This window comes from Micropterus dolomieu, linkage group LG14 (genome assembly GCF_021292245.1).
Source record: "Micropterus dolomieu isolate WLL.071019.BEF.003 ecotype Adirondacks linkage group LG14, ASM2129224v1, whole genome shotgun sequence".
Classification (NCBI taxonomy): Eukaryota; Metazoa; Chordata; class Actinopteri; order Centrarchiformes; family Centrarchidae; genus Micropterus; species Micropterus dolomieu.
In genome coordinates, this window is record NC_060163.1 from 6,519,420 (window position 1) to 6,542,082 (window position 22,663).

A 22,663-nucleotide genomic window follows, 5' to 3' on the forward strand; every position below is an offset into this window, starting at 1 on the left:
AATGAATGTATACATTATACAAGTTTCACTTTTTGAATGGAATTACTGAAATAAATCAACCTTTTGATGATATTCTAATTATATGACCAGCACCTGTAAATGCTAATGTTGCCCTGTGTCTGCTGGATGTGTAGTTGACCAGCTGTCTTTTTAGCTTGTTCTGCTTCCCACAAGGGCCCAACAGACAAAATCTGGTCCAATGAAAAGAGGTAGTCTCGGTCCGGATTAAACTGAACCATGGTTCGATTCGTTTCTGGTGTGAAAGCCGGGGGGGTCTCTGTATATTTTCCTGCTTTTTTGTCTTTTGCCAGTCACATGCCTGTTTTTTGGATGGTTCGGACTTTCAGACCATTTACAGAAAGTTTGGCAGCTGACGTGTAAACTGTAAACAAACAAATGCAAAATGCAAAGAAATGCATTGAAATAAGGACACAATTATAAATCTCCCGTACCAGCTCATCTTTTCAAACAGACGGCCACTATAGAAGCACACTGCCACAAATATCTTTGGTTTCTCCTGAGAAGGATCGCTTGCTGTCTTCTCCTCCTTTCCTGTCGGCGTCATTATAATGTTCGCACAACGAGGACGTTTAATTGCAAATTTGAACTAGCCTTCATTATAGTTGGTAATAATGCCATAGTAATAATAATATAGTTGCAAATATGCAATTGTTCATTTTTTATTCATTCATTCTTGTCAAAGATACCTGCTGAACTGTTTAATTAACAGTGTCAAGTATAGTGAGATGCAGCCCGTAAAAAGGAAGGGGAGGAAGGGGAGGAAGAGGAAGTGTGTCATGTAAAGTCCATTAGTGCGGTCACGGAATTGCAGTGTGAAACCAAAACTAAACGAATATATCAAAATGTATCAAAACATGAACTTTGGTTTGGACCTTGGTGTGGACTTTCAGGTGTGAAAGCCCCCTTAGTGTCCGAAGCAACTGGGGACACATTGTGGACATCAAACAAGGCAAGAGAAGACAAATACATTCTGATGTGGTAGTCGCTATGTTCTGGACTTTTGAAGCATCCTCGACACAGAACTCATCTTGCTCTATCATATAACGCATGGAGAAAATAACGGATTTTCGAGTCCAATGTTAATTTTTGTTCCAGAAGCCACACGTCTGTTGGCTCAGGCTGATACTGTGTGGTCTCATAGCATTACAAGCATTAAGCCACTGCAGCTTAAAGAAAGAGGAGGAGACTATGTCCTCTTTGCGAGTCACCACTCATACCAGATCAACAGCATCATTTACAATTGGACAGTATGGTACTTCAAGACATTTGGATTCCAAGGTCTGTCTTCCTCTTTTGTGTGTGTGTATTGGTGTGTGGTCTAAGTATAATCACCAAGGTTCCAGCCCGCGTTGATGAGCAGAAGTATTAATTTTCCTCTTGAAGTATCGATTTTCTTCTTTCCTCTTGGGGTTATCAGAAAGGCACTGATGGTGGAATACCTGTTCTGGACACACTACCACAAACACCTCAGATATATTTCACATAAATGCACTGCAACTCATGCTGTAGAAAAAAAACACAAAGGCTTTTCACAAGAGATATATATACAGTATATATATATATTATATATATATATATAATATACTGTATATATATACAGTATATATATATATATATATATATATATATATACTATATATAAATAAAGGTTTTCTAAATGAAGTTGAGTTGAAAGTTGAAAGTCTGGAGCCAGGGCAGAGAGGAGTTTTCAAGATGCCTCAGGTTTTTCAGCTCGGGGACAGAGGAGTATTTTCTTCAAGTTTAGTGTGTCGCTGCTCCCAGCCCCCTGTGGCCTCATTATCACACAGACAGATTGAAACATAGCAGCCCCATCTGATAGCAAGCACAACAGCACACACACAACCTTAAATAGCCTTGCTTTACAGAAACCTGCTTTTATCCAAAACACAAATTGTTGCTCACACACACAGACTGTGGCATGACAGAAACAATGTTCCCATCCAAAATCAGAACAAAAATGATGAACACACACACACACACACACACACATATAGACTTAAACATACAAGTATTTCACTAACCAAGTATGAGATTACATCATACGCATATTTTTGTAAAATTGCAAATATAAGTACATAACTTAGTTTTATATACACCCAACACATGCACGTATTTAAAAATGCAGTATACACAAATTAGATTTTATGAAATAATCACATGCATTCAGAAATTTGGTGCCATTTAAAACAGAAAATAATGTCACAAACAAGTTGTGTGTAAATGAACTTTGCTACATGATTTCCAACAATCTGTTTTGTGTGTCAAATGGCCTCCACTTAGCATCCGATGCTCGCCATTGTTAATTACAGCTTGTCACTGTTGATCATAAAATTTTACTCAATCAGCTTAGCAATGTTGTTGGAATAAATGGTTTGTCTCTACAGTGGTTCAAATTTCTCTGACACTTTCTCGTCTACAAAACTTACTTTCGATTCTGGGCCCTATTCTTTTCTCTTTCACATGCAATCAATTTGTTTTTTTGTTTTTTTACAGACATTCATGGTTCCCAGGTTATGCTTCATAATGACTTTGGTGAATTCATGGCTTTTCCTATAGTGCTAAACAAGTTGACATGTGAGTGAAATGAAATCAGGAGGATTGCCAAGAAATTTGGTACACAAATGTCCGCAGGATGAAACGTAATCACCCTGGTGATCCCCTAACTGTTCATCTAGCACCATCATCTGATCAAAAAAAATTATTTGTCCAAGACTTCAGTTTATGACCATGACATGACATTCCCATCAGCCTTAGCTGTACTTTGTGCTTTGTGCTCATTAGCAAATGTTAGCATGCTAACACGCTTAACTAAGACAGTGATTGCGGTGGTCATTATACCTGCTAAATCATCAACATGTAAGCATGTTACCAAGCTGATGTTCGCCTGTAGCTCGAGATCAGTTGTGCTGCTCAGTACAGCCTGACAGAGCCACTAGCATGGCTATAGACTGAAGTATCTTTAAATCAAACTATTTCTGTCTAACCTGGAGAAATAAGTCAGAATAGTTTAAAATTAAAGCTGCAAGCAGCGCCCTTGCCCCCTAGCGCGACTCAGGTGGAGCGACAACTGGGGTTGCTACACGGCAGGCCTGCTGACACGGCTTTGAAGTTAACACTGCACATATCACACATGTTAGTGTGGAAAATAATTGACAATATGTGATCAATTCCTCAACACATACATCAGTAAAGGGCACTCGCAATTAATTTTATATTCTAAAACTAAGGCCTTAAAAGTATTAAATTTAACTTACAAAGGTGTTAAAATTTTTTCTTGTCCTTTCATAGGATTAAATAAATGCCGTAACATCATAAATTAAAAAAAATTGTGTGTGTGACTTTACAATTTACTCCGTTTGGTTTGACCATAGACTTGGATGTTATACGGTAGTACATGTAACGTTACTGTTTACGTCAGTGTTCAGCTTTACGCTCTGGACTTTGGAGTGTTCGCAGTGCACAAGCTCTGGCATCCCAGCTCTGTGCGTATCAGTCAGTTGTTGGGAAAGAAAGCAAAACGTCTCTGACGTGCTACTAACAAGCTAACGTTGGCTCGTCAACTCAGAATGGGCAAATGTATATAAAGTTCAGAAGGCCAGAGATAAGGACAAGGCTGAGGACAGTGACACTGAGGTTAGCACAACAAGCAGATGGGTGCACACTATGGCGAGCGCTAATGAAACAGCGGAGCTGGAAGACCCTCTGCTGGAAAGCAACGGAGAGACAGTTGTGTTTGCACCATTAGAGTTCTTAGTGTGACAAATATTGTATTCATTTTATGTTATCAGTGTACAAACACACCCCAAAAAGCTACTGTGCATTAAATATGAATGTGAGTATTATAATAAATTGTTTTATTAAATTCAGGTAACTTCGTAAATAATGATTTTCTCTGGCTTAAAATTCATACAGATTTCCATTATATGGCAATAAATTTCATCCTAGGTGGTATTAAAAAGGTCCTAAAAAGTCTTAAATTTTACACCATCATCAAAAAGGCCCAGCAAAGACTGTACTTCCCCCAGCAACTGAGGAAGCTCAGACAGTCTCACCAAGAACAGACTGGAGCAGATTGTCACTAAAGCAACATAATCGGTTGTGACCTCCCTCCAGTGAACTCACTGTACATATAGTGCACCTTTAACTGGGCAGCTAAAATAACCAAGGACTTATCCCACACAGTCCATCACCTCGAGTGGCGCCCCCACAAAATTTTCCAAGTAGTGACCAGATGGGGCCAAAAAGCCATAACTGAATTGCAGGAATTCTATTATGCAGTATATAGACTAGTTGAAAACTAATCACAGACTGATATACTTTGGTTTCTTATTTTACTGTTAAAGTTACAAATTCTCTAATGTCCATAGACTAAAACCAGTTAAGTTAACATTTGAGTTCCATAAAAATCCTGTTTTTATGTTTAAGTGTTAGGCAATTAATTGTTCTTCAAGGTTACAGACATCACGGAGCATAGATATGTTTCTTTCATATTAGACTACATAATAATATTTAATTGAAATATACAAAATGTGTCTGTATAGAGTTGTGCAATTATTTATTAACCATACTATTTCATTAGCTTGGTGGCAAATGAGCCAACAGGGCCATAAGCAAACAGCAGTGAGCACCACTGAAGTCAACAACAACCGCAGGGATCCAGACCCTTTCTATAGTCGCTTTCCACAGAGATCCTGCAATCAAAACAGAAAGAATGTCCGCCAAAATATATCCCATTCCCAACTCTGTACCTTTAATACAGGGTAGCAAGCCGGCATTTTTGCTAATAATCCTGGATGATAAAGCAGTATGAAAGCGGCTATATAACAACATCATGACAACAACAGCACAGACACATTGAAACTCATCACCATCCATAGCCTAGAATCAATCGATCCAGCACAAGAGAGACAAGCTGACAGAGTCAGGATGATTAAAGATGCCTCCGCTCACCACAGCTGTGATGAAGGCTCAGGGGATAGAGCGGGTTGGCTGTTAATCAGAAGGTCGGCGGTTCAATCCCCGGCTCCCCCTGGTTGCGTGTCGAAGTGTCCTTGGGCAAGATACTGGAGTGTGTGAATGTTAGTTTCGGTTTGAGCACTTAGGCTCAGTATGTGGATGTAGTGTAAAAGCGCTTTGAGTGGTCGAAAAGACTAGAAAGGTGTCAGTCATTTGCTCTGGGCAAATGACTGATATTTTTAACTAATCAATTTTAGAAACGTGATTGCCATCTAAATGGATGAATCAGAGGCCTTTCTCAAAACAAAAAACATAGTCACACCTCAGGGTCAGAGGTTACCCTCTTAAAGAGACAGAGATTAAAATGACAACGCTCATCTGCTGCTATTCACCTTTTAACTCAAATATATACAGTTTAGCATTTTATTTAAGGTAGGTTGCAGTAACTCGCACACTGTGCTCATAAATATTTCTTCATATTTGCATTTATTAACTTTTATCGGCATATGTGAGCAAAATGATCGCAGCTCTTTCCTTCAGCAGTCAGAAGTATTAACATCAGCGCTAAACCCCCCAAAACATCCCATACTGAGCTGAATGCACTGAAAGCACTGGACTGAACTCAGATTGGACTTGCTTGCTCTGTTAAATCAATCATCGAACTGAAGAGTTTGATACCACAAATGGCGACCTGTCCAGGGTGTACCCCGCCTTTCGCCCGATGTCAGCTGGGATTGGCTCCAGCCCCCCGCGACCCTGTACGCAGGATAAGCGGTTGATGACGGATGGATGGATGAAATATTCACTGTAAATTATATGCTCACATTCAAGTGTTTTCTTTGTGTATGTTTTGTTGTAATGGTTTATGGTGTCTGTGTCTGGTTCTTCTGTCTTCGTTCTGTGCTGGAACTGAGCTACCATGCTGTACCAAACAATTACACTGTGAGGCAATACAGTATCTATATCTATATCCTTAGCCCCTCAAAAAAGCAGCTTCCTGTTTTATAGTGAATAATTCCTTGCTACTGTTATTGCGTTTTAAAAAAACTCACAAGCTTCACAACATCAATACGGATGTAATCAGTCTGCTAGGAGGAACACATTAAAGTTTGAAACTTGTCAATTCTTGGCACCAGTAGGTGGCGCTATGAGTGGATACTGGCATGTAGATATCTTGCTGCAAAGGGGGGACGAACTCCATATTAATTCCTATGGATTTAGAATGTGATGTTATAAAAGTAATGTGTAGGTGTCCCTGTAATTTTGTCCATATAATGGAAATTTCTGACCTATTCAGCCCCTGCAAACAGGGACTCACACACAGGTCAGCAGAAATAGCTCTTCCTTGATCTGCATCAAAGGGTGTCAGAGCATTTGCTGCCATGGCACCTAAATTATGGTATGACAAAACATTCTACTCTACTTCTGTATTTCCATTAAGTCAGCTAATAACAAACCCTTTAAAACTTTTTAAAAGTGTTATTTTATATATATTATCCCATTTTGTTTAATGCCTTTTGTTCAGGCACTATGTAATCACATTTTTTTCTGTTTGTATGTTGCTATGAAAAGTGCTCCTCAAATAAAGTAATTATTAATATCTTCACTGATCTGTGACACAGATCACAGCTTCATAATTAGCGGGCCAACAGGTTCGCCGGGTTCAGCCACTAATCTCAGCGCTAATTAATATTTAGCTTGTGCAGCACATCAAAACAATTAGTGCGGAACAATAATGAGAGGAGTGATGGAATTCAAGAAGGGAGGGGGACAACAAATGGTGCGTGTACAGGAGAAGGCTTGAATAAATGAGAAGACGGCAGCTCTAACATGCTTACAGAGCTTCAGTGCAGCAGAGGCATTGAGAGGCAGAGAGACAAGTGCGTGTGACCAAAGATAGAGGGGTCCAACCTGGTAGAAGATGATAGGATGAGACACTGAGGGAGGGAGGGGGGAGATAAGAATGTGGAGGAATTTGGTGGAATTACATGAGAAGAATCGTGACTGTTGATCTGACAGGTTAAAAAAAACGTGAGGCCGGGATGCGACGGTGCTAAAACGGAACAGAGTGATCCCTCTCCCTCTCTCCTATGCCTGTCTGTCTCGGTGCCTATATTCCCCCTCTTCGCCCTGTTTTCCTCTTTTTCTCTCTTGGCAATTTCTTCTTCTTTCACAGAAGCAGCCGTCTGCCAAAATGACTTCCCTCGTTCTTGAGGCGACAAGGCCCTCGCCAGATCAGAAAGGGAGAGGAGAGGTGGTGGTGGGGATTGTTGGCACACAAAAGTAGAGCGAGAGAGAGAAAGAAGAGGGAAAGCTAAAGTAAACAAGGGCAGATGTTTTAAGTGTTCTTGGTGAGGTATCCAAAGCTGCCGTGACAGATATATCACATGTGCTGCGTTTCTCCTCCCGCCTATTCTCGTCCTTCGCTTCCAGAGCCCAGAACTGGACCCTCGGAGACCAAACTCCCTCGCCTCAACATCAGCAGTCCATCTGTCTCTCTCTCTCTCTTTCCCACACACACTCTCCCATGTGCCCCTTCTCGCTACAACACACAGTGTTTACATTACCTTCATCCAGCCTGCTGGGGGAAGAGGCGAGGAAACGAAAACACAACAGTGGGTTTCTCTCTGTATGATGAGTATTTATAGTACAAAAGAAGAGAAAGACAGACTGCTGGGACACATTCACTCCTTTCCTGCTGCCGTTATCCCATCTTGGACTGAGAGAAAGAACACATCATAAATATGTCAACATGTTGTGTAATTTATTCGTCTAAGTTTTAAAGCGGAAAAAAAAGAAAACACAATCTTAAATCAAGCAACTTTTTCAGGAGTGTTTAAGTGATCCCACTTACAAAGCCTTGTTCCAAGACAACAGTTGTGCACCCAGAGAATAACAACTTCAAACAAAAAATAAACAGACATTCAAAAAGATGAAATGGGCACTGCTTATAAAGGAAAATATCTTTATTATTCAGGGTTGTGCGTGTACATGCTGTGTATTTGTTGTTGTCTAAACCTCAAGATAAAAGCCACGAGACATGGGTCTCTGTAGCAGTGGAGGAGAATCCGAGATGAGGGTGAGAGCAGATGGGAAACGGAGGATCTTAAGGGAGCAGCTCGCTCACTGGGAGGTTACTACAAATGAAATCAAATGCACACGCTATAGACTTTTAAAATTTCTGTACATACATACATACTAACCTGCAAACAAACTTTTTTTTTAATACACTGAAACAGACACAGGCTTCCACTGTCAGATCCATGTGACATGAATGTGGGAGCTGGAACACAAGGCTTCTTCATCTGTAATATATTGTCGGTCCAATTCATCCAAGTGGTCATAGTCTGTAGTTTACTTCTGGGCTAACAGTCAAGCCAGGACATTTTGTACAAGTGCTGCATATTTTCAGTAGGTTGCCACTGATGCATATTTCAAAGGATATTTGTACACCAGAATTTCAGTAAAGCTCCACTGATCATCTGTCTCTGAAAGCCAGCTAAAAAAGACATGAGTTGATATTTGAGGTAATACTTAGCTGGTATTGCTGATAAAGAATAGACTGGAGTTTCAGGTCTGGAATAAAGGATTGAACCTCACGTTACTGTAACTATTCCTACCAATGTAGTGAGTCAACTTTTTAGGCATTAGCATTCTTTTATGGCAAATATAAGCTCGGCTAGGGCTGCAGATTGGAGGAGCACAGTCTATGAAGAGGACAGCCTTCCTGTTAAATCTCAGTCAGTGAAGTTTTTGAGTCGTCATTCTGCCTGCATTTCCGTGGTCCCGTCCAGCAGTAGCCTGCGTAGTTCCTGGGGGTCAGTGACAGGAAGAGAACAGGTATAGTCCTGGCAGACGTAGGCCGTGGCGACACCGCCCTGTTGGGACATGGAGGAGAGGACAGGCAGACGCTGGCACAGGAAACTGTCTGCATCATCTTCAATGAGCATCAAGACCTGCCAGAGAGGGAAGGAGGAGAAAGAAATAGCAGATAAGGGTTGAGGGGGGTCAGTTTAACATGTCAAAAATAAACTTTCTTATTTTGCTTATTTGCCTTTACATTATGGAGCCCTAAAACAGCTGAAAGGCAGAAAAGAGTTGTCAAATGAGACAAAAATAAAATGGATTAAACAAATAAATAAATTGCTAGTAAATAGAGTTTAAAAAATACACGGCTTTATACTTTTTTTGACCACCAGTTGATAAAATAAATCAAAACTTAATTTATTTTACTTTTAATTTATCATTAACTAGCTTGTTTTATTTTTCAAAAAAGTTAGTTGCTAATGCACATTACTGGTGTAGTGTTTAGTCTAAGTGTTAAGACTGGTTTATTTTACCTATGAGAAAAGATACATTAAGTCAGACACATCTACAACATGTTAATGATTTCACAACAGTGTGGCCCTTGATAAAAACAAGAAACATAAACTTAAAGATGAAGATAATATCAGAGAGAGTATGGTATATCTAGCATTGTTAAGTACTGAATGCTTTAGCTGCAGTTGCAAAAGGTTATGCATCGATGCTACAGCAGTGATTGATTGGATTAACAGTACATGCATTGGCTAGTGTGGTTTAATTAAGAAAGTTAGCTGCAGCTAACTTAAAATACTGATATATTATGGAATACTGATATTAGCATAGGACAATTTGAAATGTTGCGTGGGTAATTTTCTTTAAAATTAAGTAGTTATTTAAATTATAAGATAAATAGATAGAGTCAAATAAGGTTCATGTATTTTATTCAACTGACTGGTGGTGTTTTCTTGCCAGTTTTAGGGCTCCATACTACAAATATGCTTTTGTTAGTTTAATTTTCTACAGTTGTTTCTGTATGGACTAGCCAATATGCACGCATTTTGTTTCCACAGTCGCTGTAAGTAGAATGGAGATGCATTGCATTTATAATTTGCAGTTAATAAGCTAAATGGGTTTGTGGCTAGCTCTAGAGATGGTTTGAGGGACTGGATTGGATAGTTTGTTGTTTTTTTCCTCTATTCAGCAGTAGTTCAGTTACTAAAGCTATATCCACAGTATACATTTTCTGAAATGATCTCACACCAGCGTTTTAGCTGCAAGTGATCTCCATCCATAGTAAAACCGCTGAAAACGTCCCATTAACGTACACTGGGTGTGTGCATGCCGGTGTAAACAGGAAGCAGACTGTCTACTCCGCAGTTGTAGAAGATTTGAGGATAGAAGAGTTGCTAGCAAAGACATCAAGCTCAGTAATGCTTGTAATTCCGTATCCAGGTTGCACTCACTACTGTTAGTCCAGGCTGATGCTGTATGCTATCTTCCGGAAAGGGATCATGTGGCCATGACTGATGGCCACATCAGGAAGCCAAATGTGAGTGTCTATGTTATCGTCTCCAAAGTAAAATTCACATCTTGAAACGTTTTGGATCAGTGGAGCTTCTCAGAAAAGGAGGGACTCCCAACTGGGATAGTGATCATTTCTGTTTTTTAATACTATAACTTATACAAACACACATACACTTCACACAAACCAACACCTCAAAACTAAAAGAGAATGGTGTGTGGATGCATATGTTCACATCCAAATAACTCATTTAAATATGGGAAAAACTATTGACAGGTGTGTGAATGTGGCTAAAGGTGACAAAACAGAGGATGAGATTGCCTGTCTTTGAATCTGCTTATGTTGTTGTGTGTGTGTGTGTGTGTGTGTGTGTGTGTGTGTGTGTGTGTGTGTGTGTGTCGGTGCTCTTGGACAGGCAGCAGAGTGAAGTTAAAGAGGGCTGCCCTGTCTGTCCCTAAGGCAGCTTCCTGTCAAACACGTGTCATTTCCTCCTGGCCCCGCACCACCCCTGCTTCACAGTGGAGCGAGAGGGATGACAACATAAACATCGAGCACAGACAGAAGTGATAAAAGGAGGGAGAGGAGGGGGTAGACAGAAAGACAGAATGAGGGGAGGGGTCCGGTGATACATCTCGTCTCAGATGAAGTTCTGCCGGAGACGACTGACATTCATGTTGGCGTATGGTGGACTGAAGCTCAATCAGAACGCTTTAAAGGGTACGAAAATACTGATGACTGGAGGCTCGACTGATTATCAGATCCAGACACAATGCAGGACATGTCCATCATGTTAATACACCTTGCTGTATACACACTTTTAAAGCGATATGCCCTAATACTATATTCTAAACCTCAACATTTTGTCCACGTGTGAAGACAAACGAGAATTAACTCACTCAAATTTTTATGTTTTCATATTTATTTTTTATTTCTTCTGTCATCCGTTTGACACTGCCTGTCACAGCCGTTAAAAGAAACGGTTTAATTTTTCTTTGTATGTGAGGTTAAGTGAGCATATATTTTGGTTAGGGTTATATTTTGGTAGTTAAGTTTAATATGAATTTGTATATTATACTTTAGCAGGCATTTGTTTTTTTTATATTAAAGAGACTGGTCAGGTAACAGCCCTCATTTAGCTATTTGGGCGCAGGTAAGTTTCCAGGAAATGTTGGGAACAGAGGCCATGATCACAATTTAACCAATTTTTATGTCACAAATGATATTTCCAGATCATTGCTTTATTAGGTTAATTTTGAACAATGTCTGGAACATTTTTGAGTGGGTTAAATGAGTTATTGAGTTCAAATTCTGTGCCCCCAGCCTTTAATGTCGAAAAGCCAAATCAAGCAATCATTGTCGAACATGCAAAATGAACACATCTAAGCAAGACATGAATTTAATGGAAAAATAATTATAGTCCGATCTACTCACCTGCTCTAATGATGGGGCAGTGATATTATAAGCCTGTTGAGACTGGTGATCTGCTGCAAACATTGCCCCGTTTATGTTAACGTGCTCATGGCTGGATTGGGAAACCCTGGGTTGACTTACCGAATTGGTAACCAGCGCTGTGCATAGGGCTGTCGCGATAACCACAAAATTTAAATACTGGTCAAGCCAACTGCAGAGGATGGCAAGCACCGCAACAACCGCAATTCTCATATTATACACTTCAGGGCGTGTTAAATTAATAAATGAGTGCTTCAAAAGTTCCACAACCCAAACTCTGAAGCTGTAATTGTTGCCGTGTTTTGTGTTGTTTTACTGTTTATTTTAAAGGTTAGCTAACTTGCCGTTAGCATATCGCGTGGCTAATGTGGCTAGCACACTTGGCGATGTTGGACTAATGTTGTGATCCTGAGGGACAGTCCAGAGAAACTGTGGACAGTAAGCCTCATTTGAATCTCACTAACTAAGGAGCGTAGTGTGTCGGAAGCCTGGAGCTGTTTTTCATGTTGCTTTCTGTGGAAATTTAGTTATAATGTTACAACAGCGCAGTGGTAAGTAGTGGACAGTCATTATGCTCCACACCGGCGCGTGTGTATGTGTGCGAGCACGTTGCTGCGGTATGTAAATTGACTTTATAGACATGCCCTGAGGGTAATGATATAGCTACGTCTGAAAAAGACACGGTCAAACTACAAAAAGGAGTTTGCTTGGCAATGTTGTTAACTAGCACGCAGCAGCTAGCTTGCTCAGACCATAAAGCTTCTGTTAGCGGCTCGCTGTGCAGTGAGGTGACAGATACAGATACAGACACTCTTACTCTGCTATATGGCAACAAATTACTTCATTGATGAAAAATGCGATAATACCGCATACCACGCTGTTGAGCCCCAACATATTGCTGCGGTGGAAATTACTTCACCGCGACAGCCCTAGCTGTGCGACCGCTTAGCCTGATCGCGGTTTTTACGGCTAGTGAAGCCAGATAACAAAAAGATATCCTGGGTATCTTGAACTTACGCTTGTTTTTTCACCTGCTGTGTCGTCAGTACAGACTGAAATTATCTCATCAAAAAATTTCAAATGATATTATGTGGGTAAACGTGGGGCTCTAAGACACGTTAGTGTAAGTTGAAATTGTGACTTTTTGGTTACAAGTTTGGTCCTCAGCCTACCCAGTACAACTGCACCAAACCCATTCATACCAAGCCATGTACAGGTAGCTGGAAGAGACGGCAGTGTCAGGTACCCCTAAAGCCTTGAATATACTTCAAAGCGGAAGTGTACAAGGACAGCTGCGGACACCAAGGACACGGACTACTTTTGTTTATACTACTCTCTGGAGTCAATTTGGCGGACTCGTTCCACACATGCACAGTAGATCGGTTGGTGCCCTGGTAGAGTAGTGGGTCATAAAAAACGGGAGGCACGCAGCTGTCCGCACAGAGCCTAAGCATTACATTTTATTCAACACACGGACCCTCGCAGTCCCTCGCATACTCACGGATGAGGAAAGTATAACACTTGCTTAATTCTGTATGCCCCCGCCTTCACCCTGTTTCTAGCCTTGGCCATTAGACAACAATGTCCATTAGAGCAGACACTCCTCTGTGCCCTGCAGGACTGCCAACCAGCATTCACCCACGCCAACATGTAGAACTGTTTGCATCCTCTTCATCCTTCCTCAATGAGCCTCGTGTCCTCATTCAATGGGCGTCTCAATGCGCCCCAAGTGCTCCACTCCACCATTTAGATGCTCATTTGTGCCAGTTAGACATCTGCACTTCTAATGACAAAAAAACTATCAATGGGTCCTGCTGCTTCTCTCCTGCCATTAAAGACCGTCTCATGAGCGGCCTCTATTAGATCACTTCATCATCTCCTCCTTAGGGAATGCCGTCCTGTCTCATCTTATTCTCTACAGTGAGGCTGAAACACCTGTTAGACGCAGCTCAGGGTATACAAACTATGGATGCACAAAGAGCGCTGTAGAGGGTTTGGCTGTAAACATTTTGGCATTAACATACACACACACACACACAGGGGAAGACTGGCAAGGAGTGTAATGGAATGTGGTCATAATGGTGTGACCGTTGCTATGGAGACAGGAGGAGGATTTCCCTGCCAAGCTGAACCTTTTCCTCTCTGTACCGACTCTTCTTTGTGCTTGTCAGCTTCATGCAGTCACTCCCTGGGCCCTCCACACGCCCTCCACGCTAAGGTCACGCTGTAGTCTGTCTGTGTCACAACAACACTATCTGCACGCACCCCTGGGGACCGGACAGGATGAGTGTGTGTGTGTGTTTGTGTGTGTGAAGAGTGATGGAGAAAGAGAGCAACAGACAGAGACAGACTATGTGTGAACCTATATATACAAGGCTTGTGAATGTGATGTGCAAAGTGTGTGGTCCTGGTTCTGCAAAATATGTGTGTGTGTGTGTGTGTGTGTGTGTGTGTGTAGCTGTAGCAGACACAGTTGGCTACACATGTGAGCACAGTCAAACTCCCACAGGGTTAATCCCTTCATACACTGGGCAACCCTGAAACACACACACACACACACACGTTAAATGTCCCTACACTGACAGCTCCCTCCCACTCTTCCTCTCACACTCTGCCAAACCAGTCGAGCTCAGACACTTTAAAAGAACAGAGCGTACCTGTGTTGACAGTAACACACATCTTCGGGAACCATTTTAATGATTCCTCTCCCCTCAGTTTCTAACACTAGCTAGTATGCACACGACTCATGGGCCGACCACTATCAGCACGCTAGAGCCAATCAAACACACACTTCTGAGAGCCGCTGTCGCACCTGAGGACGGGTGAACAGCGATGTGTGCAAGCAAGCGTGAGGAGATTTACTTCCTCCAGCCTTCTCATTTTGTTTACTCTCTCTCTCTCTCTCACCACACACACACACACACACACACACGAAGGGACCTGCTCACTCATCATAATAACCTGACATCTGGACCTCCGCCCCGGGACAGAAAACAGACAGACACATTCACGTGGACATAAAATTTGGGCGATGGAGGGAGGCGGTGCAGCGGGACCACATGAGCCGCACACACTGTCAGTGATCCGTTCACACCAACCGCTTCATTCGCTCAACTGAATATTCACCAGGAGAGAGTGGATGGGGAGGAGGGTGAGGCGAGAGCACTGGAGGGAAAATAAATTAGGCTGTTTGAAAGGAGGGAAGAAGGCAGAGAAACTAAAGGAATTAAATACATAGAGGCACAATAAAGACAGGGCACGAGGGCTCAGTGAATCTCAATAAAAATCTGTAAAACTATTAGAAAGTTATGGAAAATAAATTGGGAAACTGTTTATTGGTGCTGTAACCACAAGTGAACGACCCGATAAAACATAAAAATCAAGCCAAAATCCAAGAGGGATAGATTCAATTGAATAAATGGCATGGCAAAAACCTCTGATGCAGATCCATTTATATTGTCTCAAGTTATATGATGCTAGTGCTCAACTCTGCTTCGAACCTACTAACTGCAAATGTGATGACCATGGTGATGAAAATAAAACAGTAATTAGAACAAGGTGTTTCTAACCAGCCCAACCAAACTCATTTATCTCCCGTAAACGTCCAGCGCTCTACTCACAAGTAAAGAGTAAAACTCTCACGCAATAACATATCAGAAATAATATGGGTTATCTCCAACCCAGCTTTCATACAAGCCATGTCTTCATTAATTTGTGTTGTGTTGCAAATGGAATTCTAAACGCAATTATTTCTCTGTTATTATCCACATCTTTCATTTCTACCTTTGTAAGCATTTGAGGAACACAGCGTTTTTGTTTTGTATGTTACTGTTTTGCCCTTTCTCTGTTCCTTCCCTGTGATATTTTGTCTTGCACTACACTAAACCAAGTTGCTGTTATTGAGCATAAAAAAGGTCACATGGGTTATGATTTTAAATGTCAAAAATCCTTCTTATATGCAGTTTCACAAAAACACTTTCATTGAAACCTACACACACACACACACACACACAAAGCCACAGATTCACTCGCGTGTCTTCCGACCTGAGCGAAGAGTGAGTGGGCGAGCTTGTTCCGGTGGTGTGCTCTGTCCTTTGTCACGCTGAGCATCAGTTTTCAGCTGCAGACGGTCCCCACAGGACCCTCTCCACTAAATCACCAGTGTCTGCAGTGACGCGTGAGGACGCCTTGGTGTCTCAGCAGAATTAACGGCCCCTGTCCTCGATCAGGCCCCTGACACCTACGACACACTTCATCAGCTTGTGTTGCATTTAAGATGAAAGGGAATTCTCATTTGCTAAAGTCATAAAAGTCACAGCAAGTTAAAAATGTTAAGGAGATCAAATCTGACATATGGGCGTTATAAAGACATGGCCAGATGTCTTAAACTATCCCGCATGGGAAAGACTTTAAGTAAAGGTTATGCCAACAGGTGGATGAAAAAGTATTACTGTAGGTATTTTTACAAATACATCTACACCATCAACCCTGCAACCTTGCCAAAGGTTGACCAATCCCTGTTTATTGTATCCTGTATGTTTTATACAAGCACAGCAACGTTAGCTTGGCAATTAGCCAAATGTTAAAAACAAGCTAAATAGAAAGCTGTCTGTCTGGAGCACAGACTGGTCTGTAATCTTAAAATCTGGCACATTGTTGTAAACTCAGCTGCTGGCTGAGACAAACCAGCCGCTCCTCCTTCTGCCAGGTAACGTTACCTGCAGGCAGTGAATAACGGCAGAGAGGAGGAGGACGAGGAACGACTGATGAGTTTTTTATTCTTCCTAAACGTCACTCAGTATTATGATGTCAGACATTGAGTTTATTTGCTGTTGTAAACATTAATGTTGCTGCTTGAGAAACAACAGTTGTATTTAAAATATAAAATTTTAATCCTATAATTAATTTAAAAACAACCAGGCAGTTAATATGCAGACTTCAATATTTGTTTATTTATTGCAAGTCATATGTCATCTCAATATATAACAATGTTATTGCACATGCCTTCCTCATGCCTTTGGGTCTGGTCCAAATAACCGTCACTAAATAATAGTAAAGTATCAATAGTGGTATCCATAAAGACTCGGATCGTTAAGCAGTCTCAATAATGGTATCAATATCAATAAAGATTAACGACCCCCATCCCTACTCCCACTGTTTCTTTAACTGGTATAATGGATGGCTTAAAGTTAGGCTTGACAAGGTTCTCTGAAATGAAGAATTCCTAAAGCCATTCCCCTCTACATGTTACCAAAAAGATGAAATTTCAGTTGTATGCCTGCATTTAAATTGTGCGGTATAATGTTGGCACCATCAAGTAACCTATAGGTTTAAAATAAAACTGCAAAGAAAAGCGCTGTGATCGAGGTTTATCATGCTTATATGCTTTTGCATCACCAATGTGTAAAATATAGGGAGAGACGGGCTCAATCACCAGTTTACCAGGAAACAAAGACATAAAATATCTGGGCCATATGCAAAAAACAAAGCACACAATGTCGCTGTGATTGTGTTACTGTGTTGAACTGGGCTGGCTGTCCTCTGACAGGCTCTGAACTGATGCATTTCTTGGTGTGTGGCTGCTCCAGACTGCGATTGACTGCTTAGTTCAACACTAACCGTGAAAATCTGAATGGCCGGTTTAAATGTCCTAAATATAGACTATATTCTGCATCCTGATATCTGATTTAAAAGTCTGGGAAACAATCCGACACTGTTTATTCATGGGGAAACCATGAGTGTGCGTTGGCACAATCAGGAGAAAAAGAGTCGTGTATTCACACCTATAGCCTGTTGTGTCTTGGAAATATTAACGGCTGCCTGTAGGAAGGTCTGGCAGATGGCTTGTGGGATGGTCTGATGAACGACTTCACTTTACTCAGGGCTTAAACCTTCTTTATGTTCACAGTGGAAATCCAGCATTCCTCTGATAAATTATGATGCACCATGACGCACACTGATGCACTTCTCTGCGATCTCACAGAAAGGCTGCGCTCATTAATCGCTCTTTATTGTTTATTTCACCAGGCGACTGCATGATCATAAAACGGATATTTGATGGATGTCTCAGTCGGCAGAGCAGGAGTTTAGATCTTCACAAGAATGAGCTGAAAATGTATTTTGGAACATAAGCAACCATTCTTGTAATTGTAGATTTAACGAGTCATGCATTCAACAAAGAAGCAATAGTGGCGAATCAAACTGTAAGAATGTATCCCATTGTTTTACTAATGGCCCATTAGCACCACCTTCACAGGAACAGGGACACCCAGGTCATGCAAAACAGGCACACACACTTAAATTAACCAATGTGGACTGATAAGCATTTTATTTATAATAAAATAAATGACTGATATAAAACAGATGACTGATAAAGTGTGTAAACCTTCCAACTCACTGCAATATAGCCTTGACAAAAAGTTAAAAAACAATCTCCATAAAAATGAAAATTCCTGCCCAGACAGAATTTATCAGCCGTCTCACCATCACCCCCACTTCTTCCAGCTTCCAGCTTGCTGCTGCAAATCCTTATTTTGTATTCCCAACCCTGTCTAACAAAATCAGCATAAATACAGGTTAACCTTTTGACTGACACATGGCTTACTGAACTTCTACGATTCTCCAAACCCCATTTGTATATGTAAAAGACTGGCTGAAGACTCAATAAGGACTGATATTAGGCATATGGATGCGTTTCATTAAGTGCACTTTAAATATGCACAGGAAGAGTAAAACTACATAGTTTTAATGTATTAATTATCCCATATTTATAGTTTTTGTCACCATGCCGCTCCAAATCATAAATACAAAGATGAATCAGATCAGATGTTATTGCCTGATATGTATATGAAGTCACATTTATATATTCATGTAGGAGACTATAAGGGGACTTTCTCGAGGCAGGTGTGGCACCGTTAAATATCAAAACACTCTTAAGTTACTGTTGTGAATGGTTAAAGAGTTATAACCAAAAGCTTTAAAAATATCCTGGTAATAGTTCGATAAGGGTGGAACAACAGATGATAAAAGTGTGTGAGCTCAGATCACTCGTGGACTGAATATCCTGACTCAAATGTCATCCAAGCTGGTGCGCCACGACCATCTGACACACTCCACGTGAACGTAGTTTATGGCAACAGCTGTGTGATTGGCTATATTGGCACTTTAAATGAGTGACTGCTGAGACAGACCACGGGTTACTAAGCCCATTAAACCACCATAAAGTCTCCTCCTGCTCTCTGTGATAACCTACACCGTGTTTCAGTACAGCAGAATTCACAAATCTAGTTGATCTTATTTACAGGTTTTTCCTTTTCTGTTGTCCAACAACGAAGCAAGTAAGAAATAGATGGAAACAGATTTGGTCACGGCTCATAAATACTACCTGTTTTATACCTGTATATCATTCAACTCAGGCTTTGGTTTTACTGTTCATTCAAAACGCTTTACTTTTTTTGCCTTTACTTTGAAAGAACAGCTGAAGAAAGAGACAGGAAATGTGGGAGAGAGGGGATGACATGCAGATAGAATCGAACCTGGGCTGCTGCGGTAAGGCCTTGTACCTGGTGCACGTGCTCTACCAGATGAGCTTCAAAACGCTTTTCAGCTCTAACTGTTCTGGGGAACAGTACCAGTATTTATCCCTGTGAGCCGACTTCAGCATAGTGCAGGGCCACTACTTAAAGGCTCAATTTGTAAGTTTTAGTGGCATCTAGAGGAGAGGGATGCGAACAGTAACTCACGTTGCATTCACATGCTCCTAGGGTGATCCCATTTCCCAAGACATCTACTTCGATCTACATGGCCAGCAAACTAGCCGTTATAACCATGTTGCAAATTACATGTTTGCAAAATATGCAAGACGAGATTTTGTACAAATCAAAGTTCGGTATACTTCTTTATGTCCCATGTATACTTTATTTCTCTTTTTGCAATAAAGATTTAAGGGGGAAAACAAGATTCTGATTATTCCAACACCACATGAATGCACCATCAGTCACCGCTCACCCCTCCTTTTCCAAGAGCGCAGTAGAAGCTACGGTGAGCGTGTCGTGCTTAATAATACGTGTGGTCCTCCATTTGTCCAATTTCTCTTCTTTTCTTACTTATAATAAACCAGTGTACTACTTCTACTACTACACTACTACTACTAACGTTACTCGTTCTTCATCTTCATCGTACATATTCAACTTAGTGATGAAACGCGCTCTGTAGAGCTGTTTGACCGTTTAGGCTACAGTAGAAACATAGCGGCGCAACAAGGGGACGTCCATGTAAGGGGACCCGCTTTGCATGTAGATAGAAATGGCTCATTCTAAGATTAAAAAAAACGTAACGGTTCATTATGCAAGGTCTTTATACACCACTGTAAACATAGTTATGTATATTATATTGCATTTCTGTCAAAAGATCATCCTAAATATTACACAGTGAACCTTTAAATGAGGTTGGCTGATATTAGTGCATATCGATATCTGTATCAGCCTCACAAATCCTGTAGCGGTGCAACTCTTAATTGGGCTGGACATTCACAGGCTTGAGCTATGAAAGTGATTAGACGTTATTGACTGTACATGTTTTCATCAAGAAAATGTCATATTTTAAAAGTTACAAAAAAGCTGTGACACATTTCCTTATTTAATTTCTTGCCACAGACCATGACTCCTGTTTCAGGCGGTCAAAGTTTTTACAGGCAGGGTCACGCTGCTGAAAGGCAGATGAACAGTAATGACCCCTGAGAACCACTAGCGGCTGTCTGTATGTGTGAGATTAAAGACTGCTTGACTCCATAAGAGGTGTTTCATTAGCTCGCAGTCACACAGCAGGTCCGAATGGGAAATAGGATAAAAAATTCAGCTTTCTGTCCAACCCATCGTGGGAAATTGTGAACTAAAGCAGCTCAGGACAACATTGAGTCTTACATCAGGTGAGAAAGGATCACTGGCTGGAACATTTGGGCTGTTACATCATACTGTGGAGTCATCTGTGCACTAGCCCACATCTCATTTCATGCTACAGTAATACGTATCTACACAGACATATGTGGCCTCTTAAAGACAGCACAGCGATCCACGGAGTAAACGATGCTTCATTTACAGTGGGAGGAAAAAACAACTGAGAAGGATAAGAAGAAGAGAGAGAAAGAGTTTCAGAAGAAAAAGACCATTTGGTACATGTAGAGAAACAGGAAAGAAATGTACTCCAGTATCACAGACCATATAATGTGTTTTCAGGGATTGTTTATGTTTAGAGTAGTTGTAGTTTGCATGAAAATATTATATATCTATCTTACTATATATATTGACTTATATTTGTTGACACAGGCATACATGCAATAATGACTTCTATCAACTGCAGCTCAGCTTCTACACCGTTTTCAATACATAATCTACTCCCAGCGCATTTAATCCAGTCACCCACATGCAGGCAGTGTTTGTTTTGTCCAACCAACAGTCCAAATCTCAAAAAAGAGCTAAACAAATACATTAAAATTAATAAAATACTTAAAAGAAAAGCAATAAATTATCCTATTTGCAAGCTGGAACCGTGAAATATTTTACATAAAAAGTGACTTAAATTACTTTATGATCAAAATAGTCAATTTCCAATTAATTTTTGTCAATTGACTTTGACTAATCGTTTCAGCTGTGCTTGCATAAACAGTTTGGTAGTTTAATTTATAACAAAGCATCATATTTATTTGTGAGTGTAAAAATCTTAATATGAAACGGTACTAGTAAATAAAGATGTCAGATAAATGTAAAGGAATACAATCTATAATATTTCCCTCCCTTGAGATGTAGTGGAGTAAAATTAGAGTGGCATGAAAAGAAAACACCTCAAATTTGTACTTGTACTTGTAGTAGTTAACTGTCCGCTACTGTATGCAGGGAACATTTTATCCAGACAGCCAAGATTTATGTTTTTGTAGTTCATCCAGTTCACTGAATTAATGTTAAGTGGCTAAAGCTGACTAAATTTGTTGGCAACAGGCGTCATCATTGCCAGCAGTATCGTCTCTATAGCCTCTTTTAAAAATGTAATAAATACATAAAACTGCCACTCTTGTGATTTAAAAATCCTTTCAAATTGATTTTTTTTGTTTCACCTGTGCACACTGTAGTACTGTAGTCAAGGACTGGCTGCCAACACTCTGGGATCAACTATATGTTATCTATTTTTTTAGGAGGTTTTATTTTGTGCTTATGTTTACGTAAAAATACATTTTAATGGGGATATAAGAAACAAGAGTTGTTTTAGGTTCTTTGTAATTGGACAATCAGTGTAACCTGAAGTTGAAGTATTGTTAAACTTATCACTTTGATCTTAAATTACTAATTTAACTGATTAACTGATGATCAGGAAAGTTCCACCAACATCTTCTACAGCACGGTAGAATGAAGAGACAGATCCAGATAATAGTTCTGCCTCCACAGCAGCAGCATCAGCAGAGCCGTTACTGGCTTTAATGAAGAGGCAGGTGATGGAGCACATTAAAACAGGATGTAGAAACTGTTATTTTGAAGTAGTTAGGCTGTGCTCACTGAACTGCACAGTATCTGTATATAGTTCAGAGAAAGATTGATGCAGGACGTCCTTCGACAGACAGTTCTCCAGTATGTGTAAATGCAAATCGATTCTTGGCATTGTCAATGAACAAACAGCTCAGAACTGCTTTCCTTAACTTTGACTGCCAATAAGATTTTGGCTTAGCGTAGAGTGTTTCCACTACTTATGGCCACACAAACGGTTTAGTTCTAATAGTTTTGAAACTGTTCATGAAGGTTTGAGACCAGTCTTATGTTTAAAACGTGGTTTTATAATGTTTTAAAGGTGTTAAAACAGTCCTTAATTTCCCTTACATTTTCCTATCTATACCTTAATTAGGCA

The 22,663-nt window shown here is 40.5% G+C and overlaps 1 protein-coding gene across 4 annotated transcripts in view; it reads right to left on the bottom strand.

The window, feature by feature from the left end:
* Nucleotides 1-7,741: 7,741 nt before the first annotated feature.
* The window catches only part of spata20 (spermatogenesis associated 20), a 57,283-nt gene continuing 42,361 nt past the window's right edge, over nt 7,742-22,663 (bottom strand). For all 4 annotated transcript variants that reach the window (XM_046069449.1, XM_046069450.1, XM_046069452.1 and 1 more), the window contains one exon: nt 7,742-8,954. In XM_046069449.1, coding sequence (XP_045925405.1) covers nt 8,760-8,954 — 195 coding nt within the window. In that variant the 3' untranslated portion in view covers nt 7,742-8,759. The remainder of the gene's footprint in view (nt 8,955-22,663) is intronic.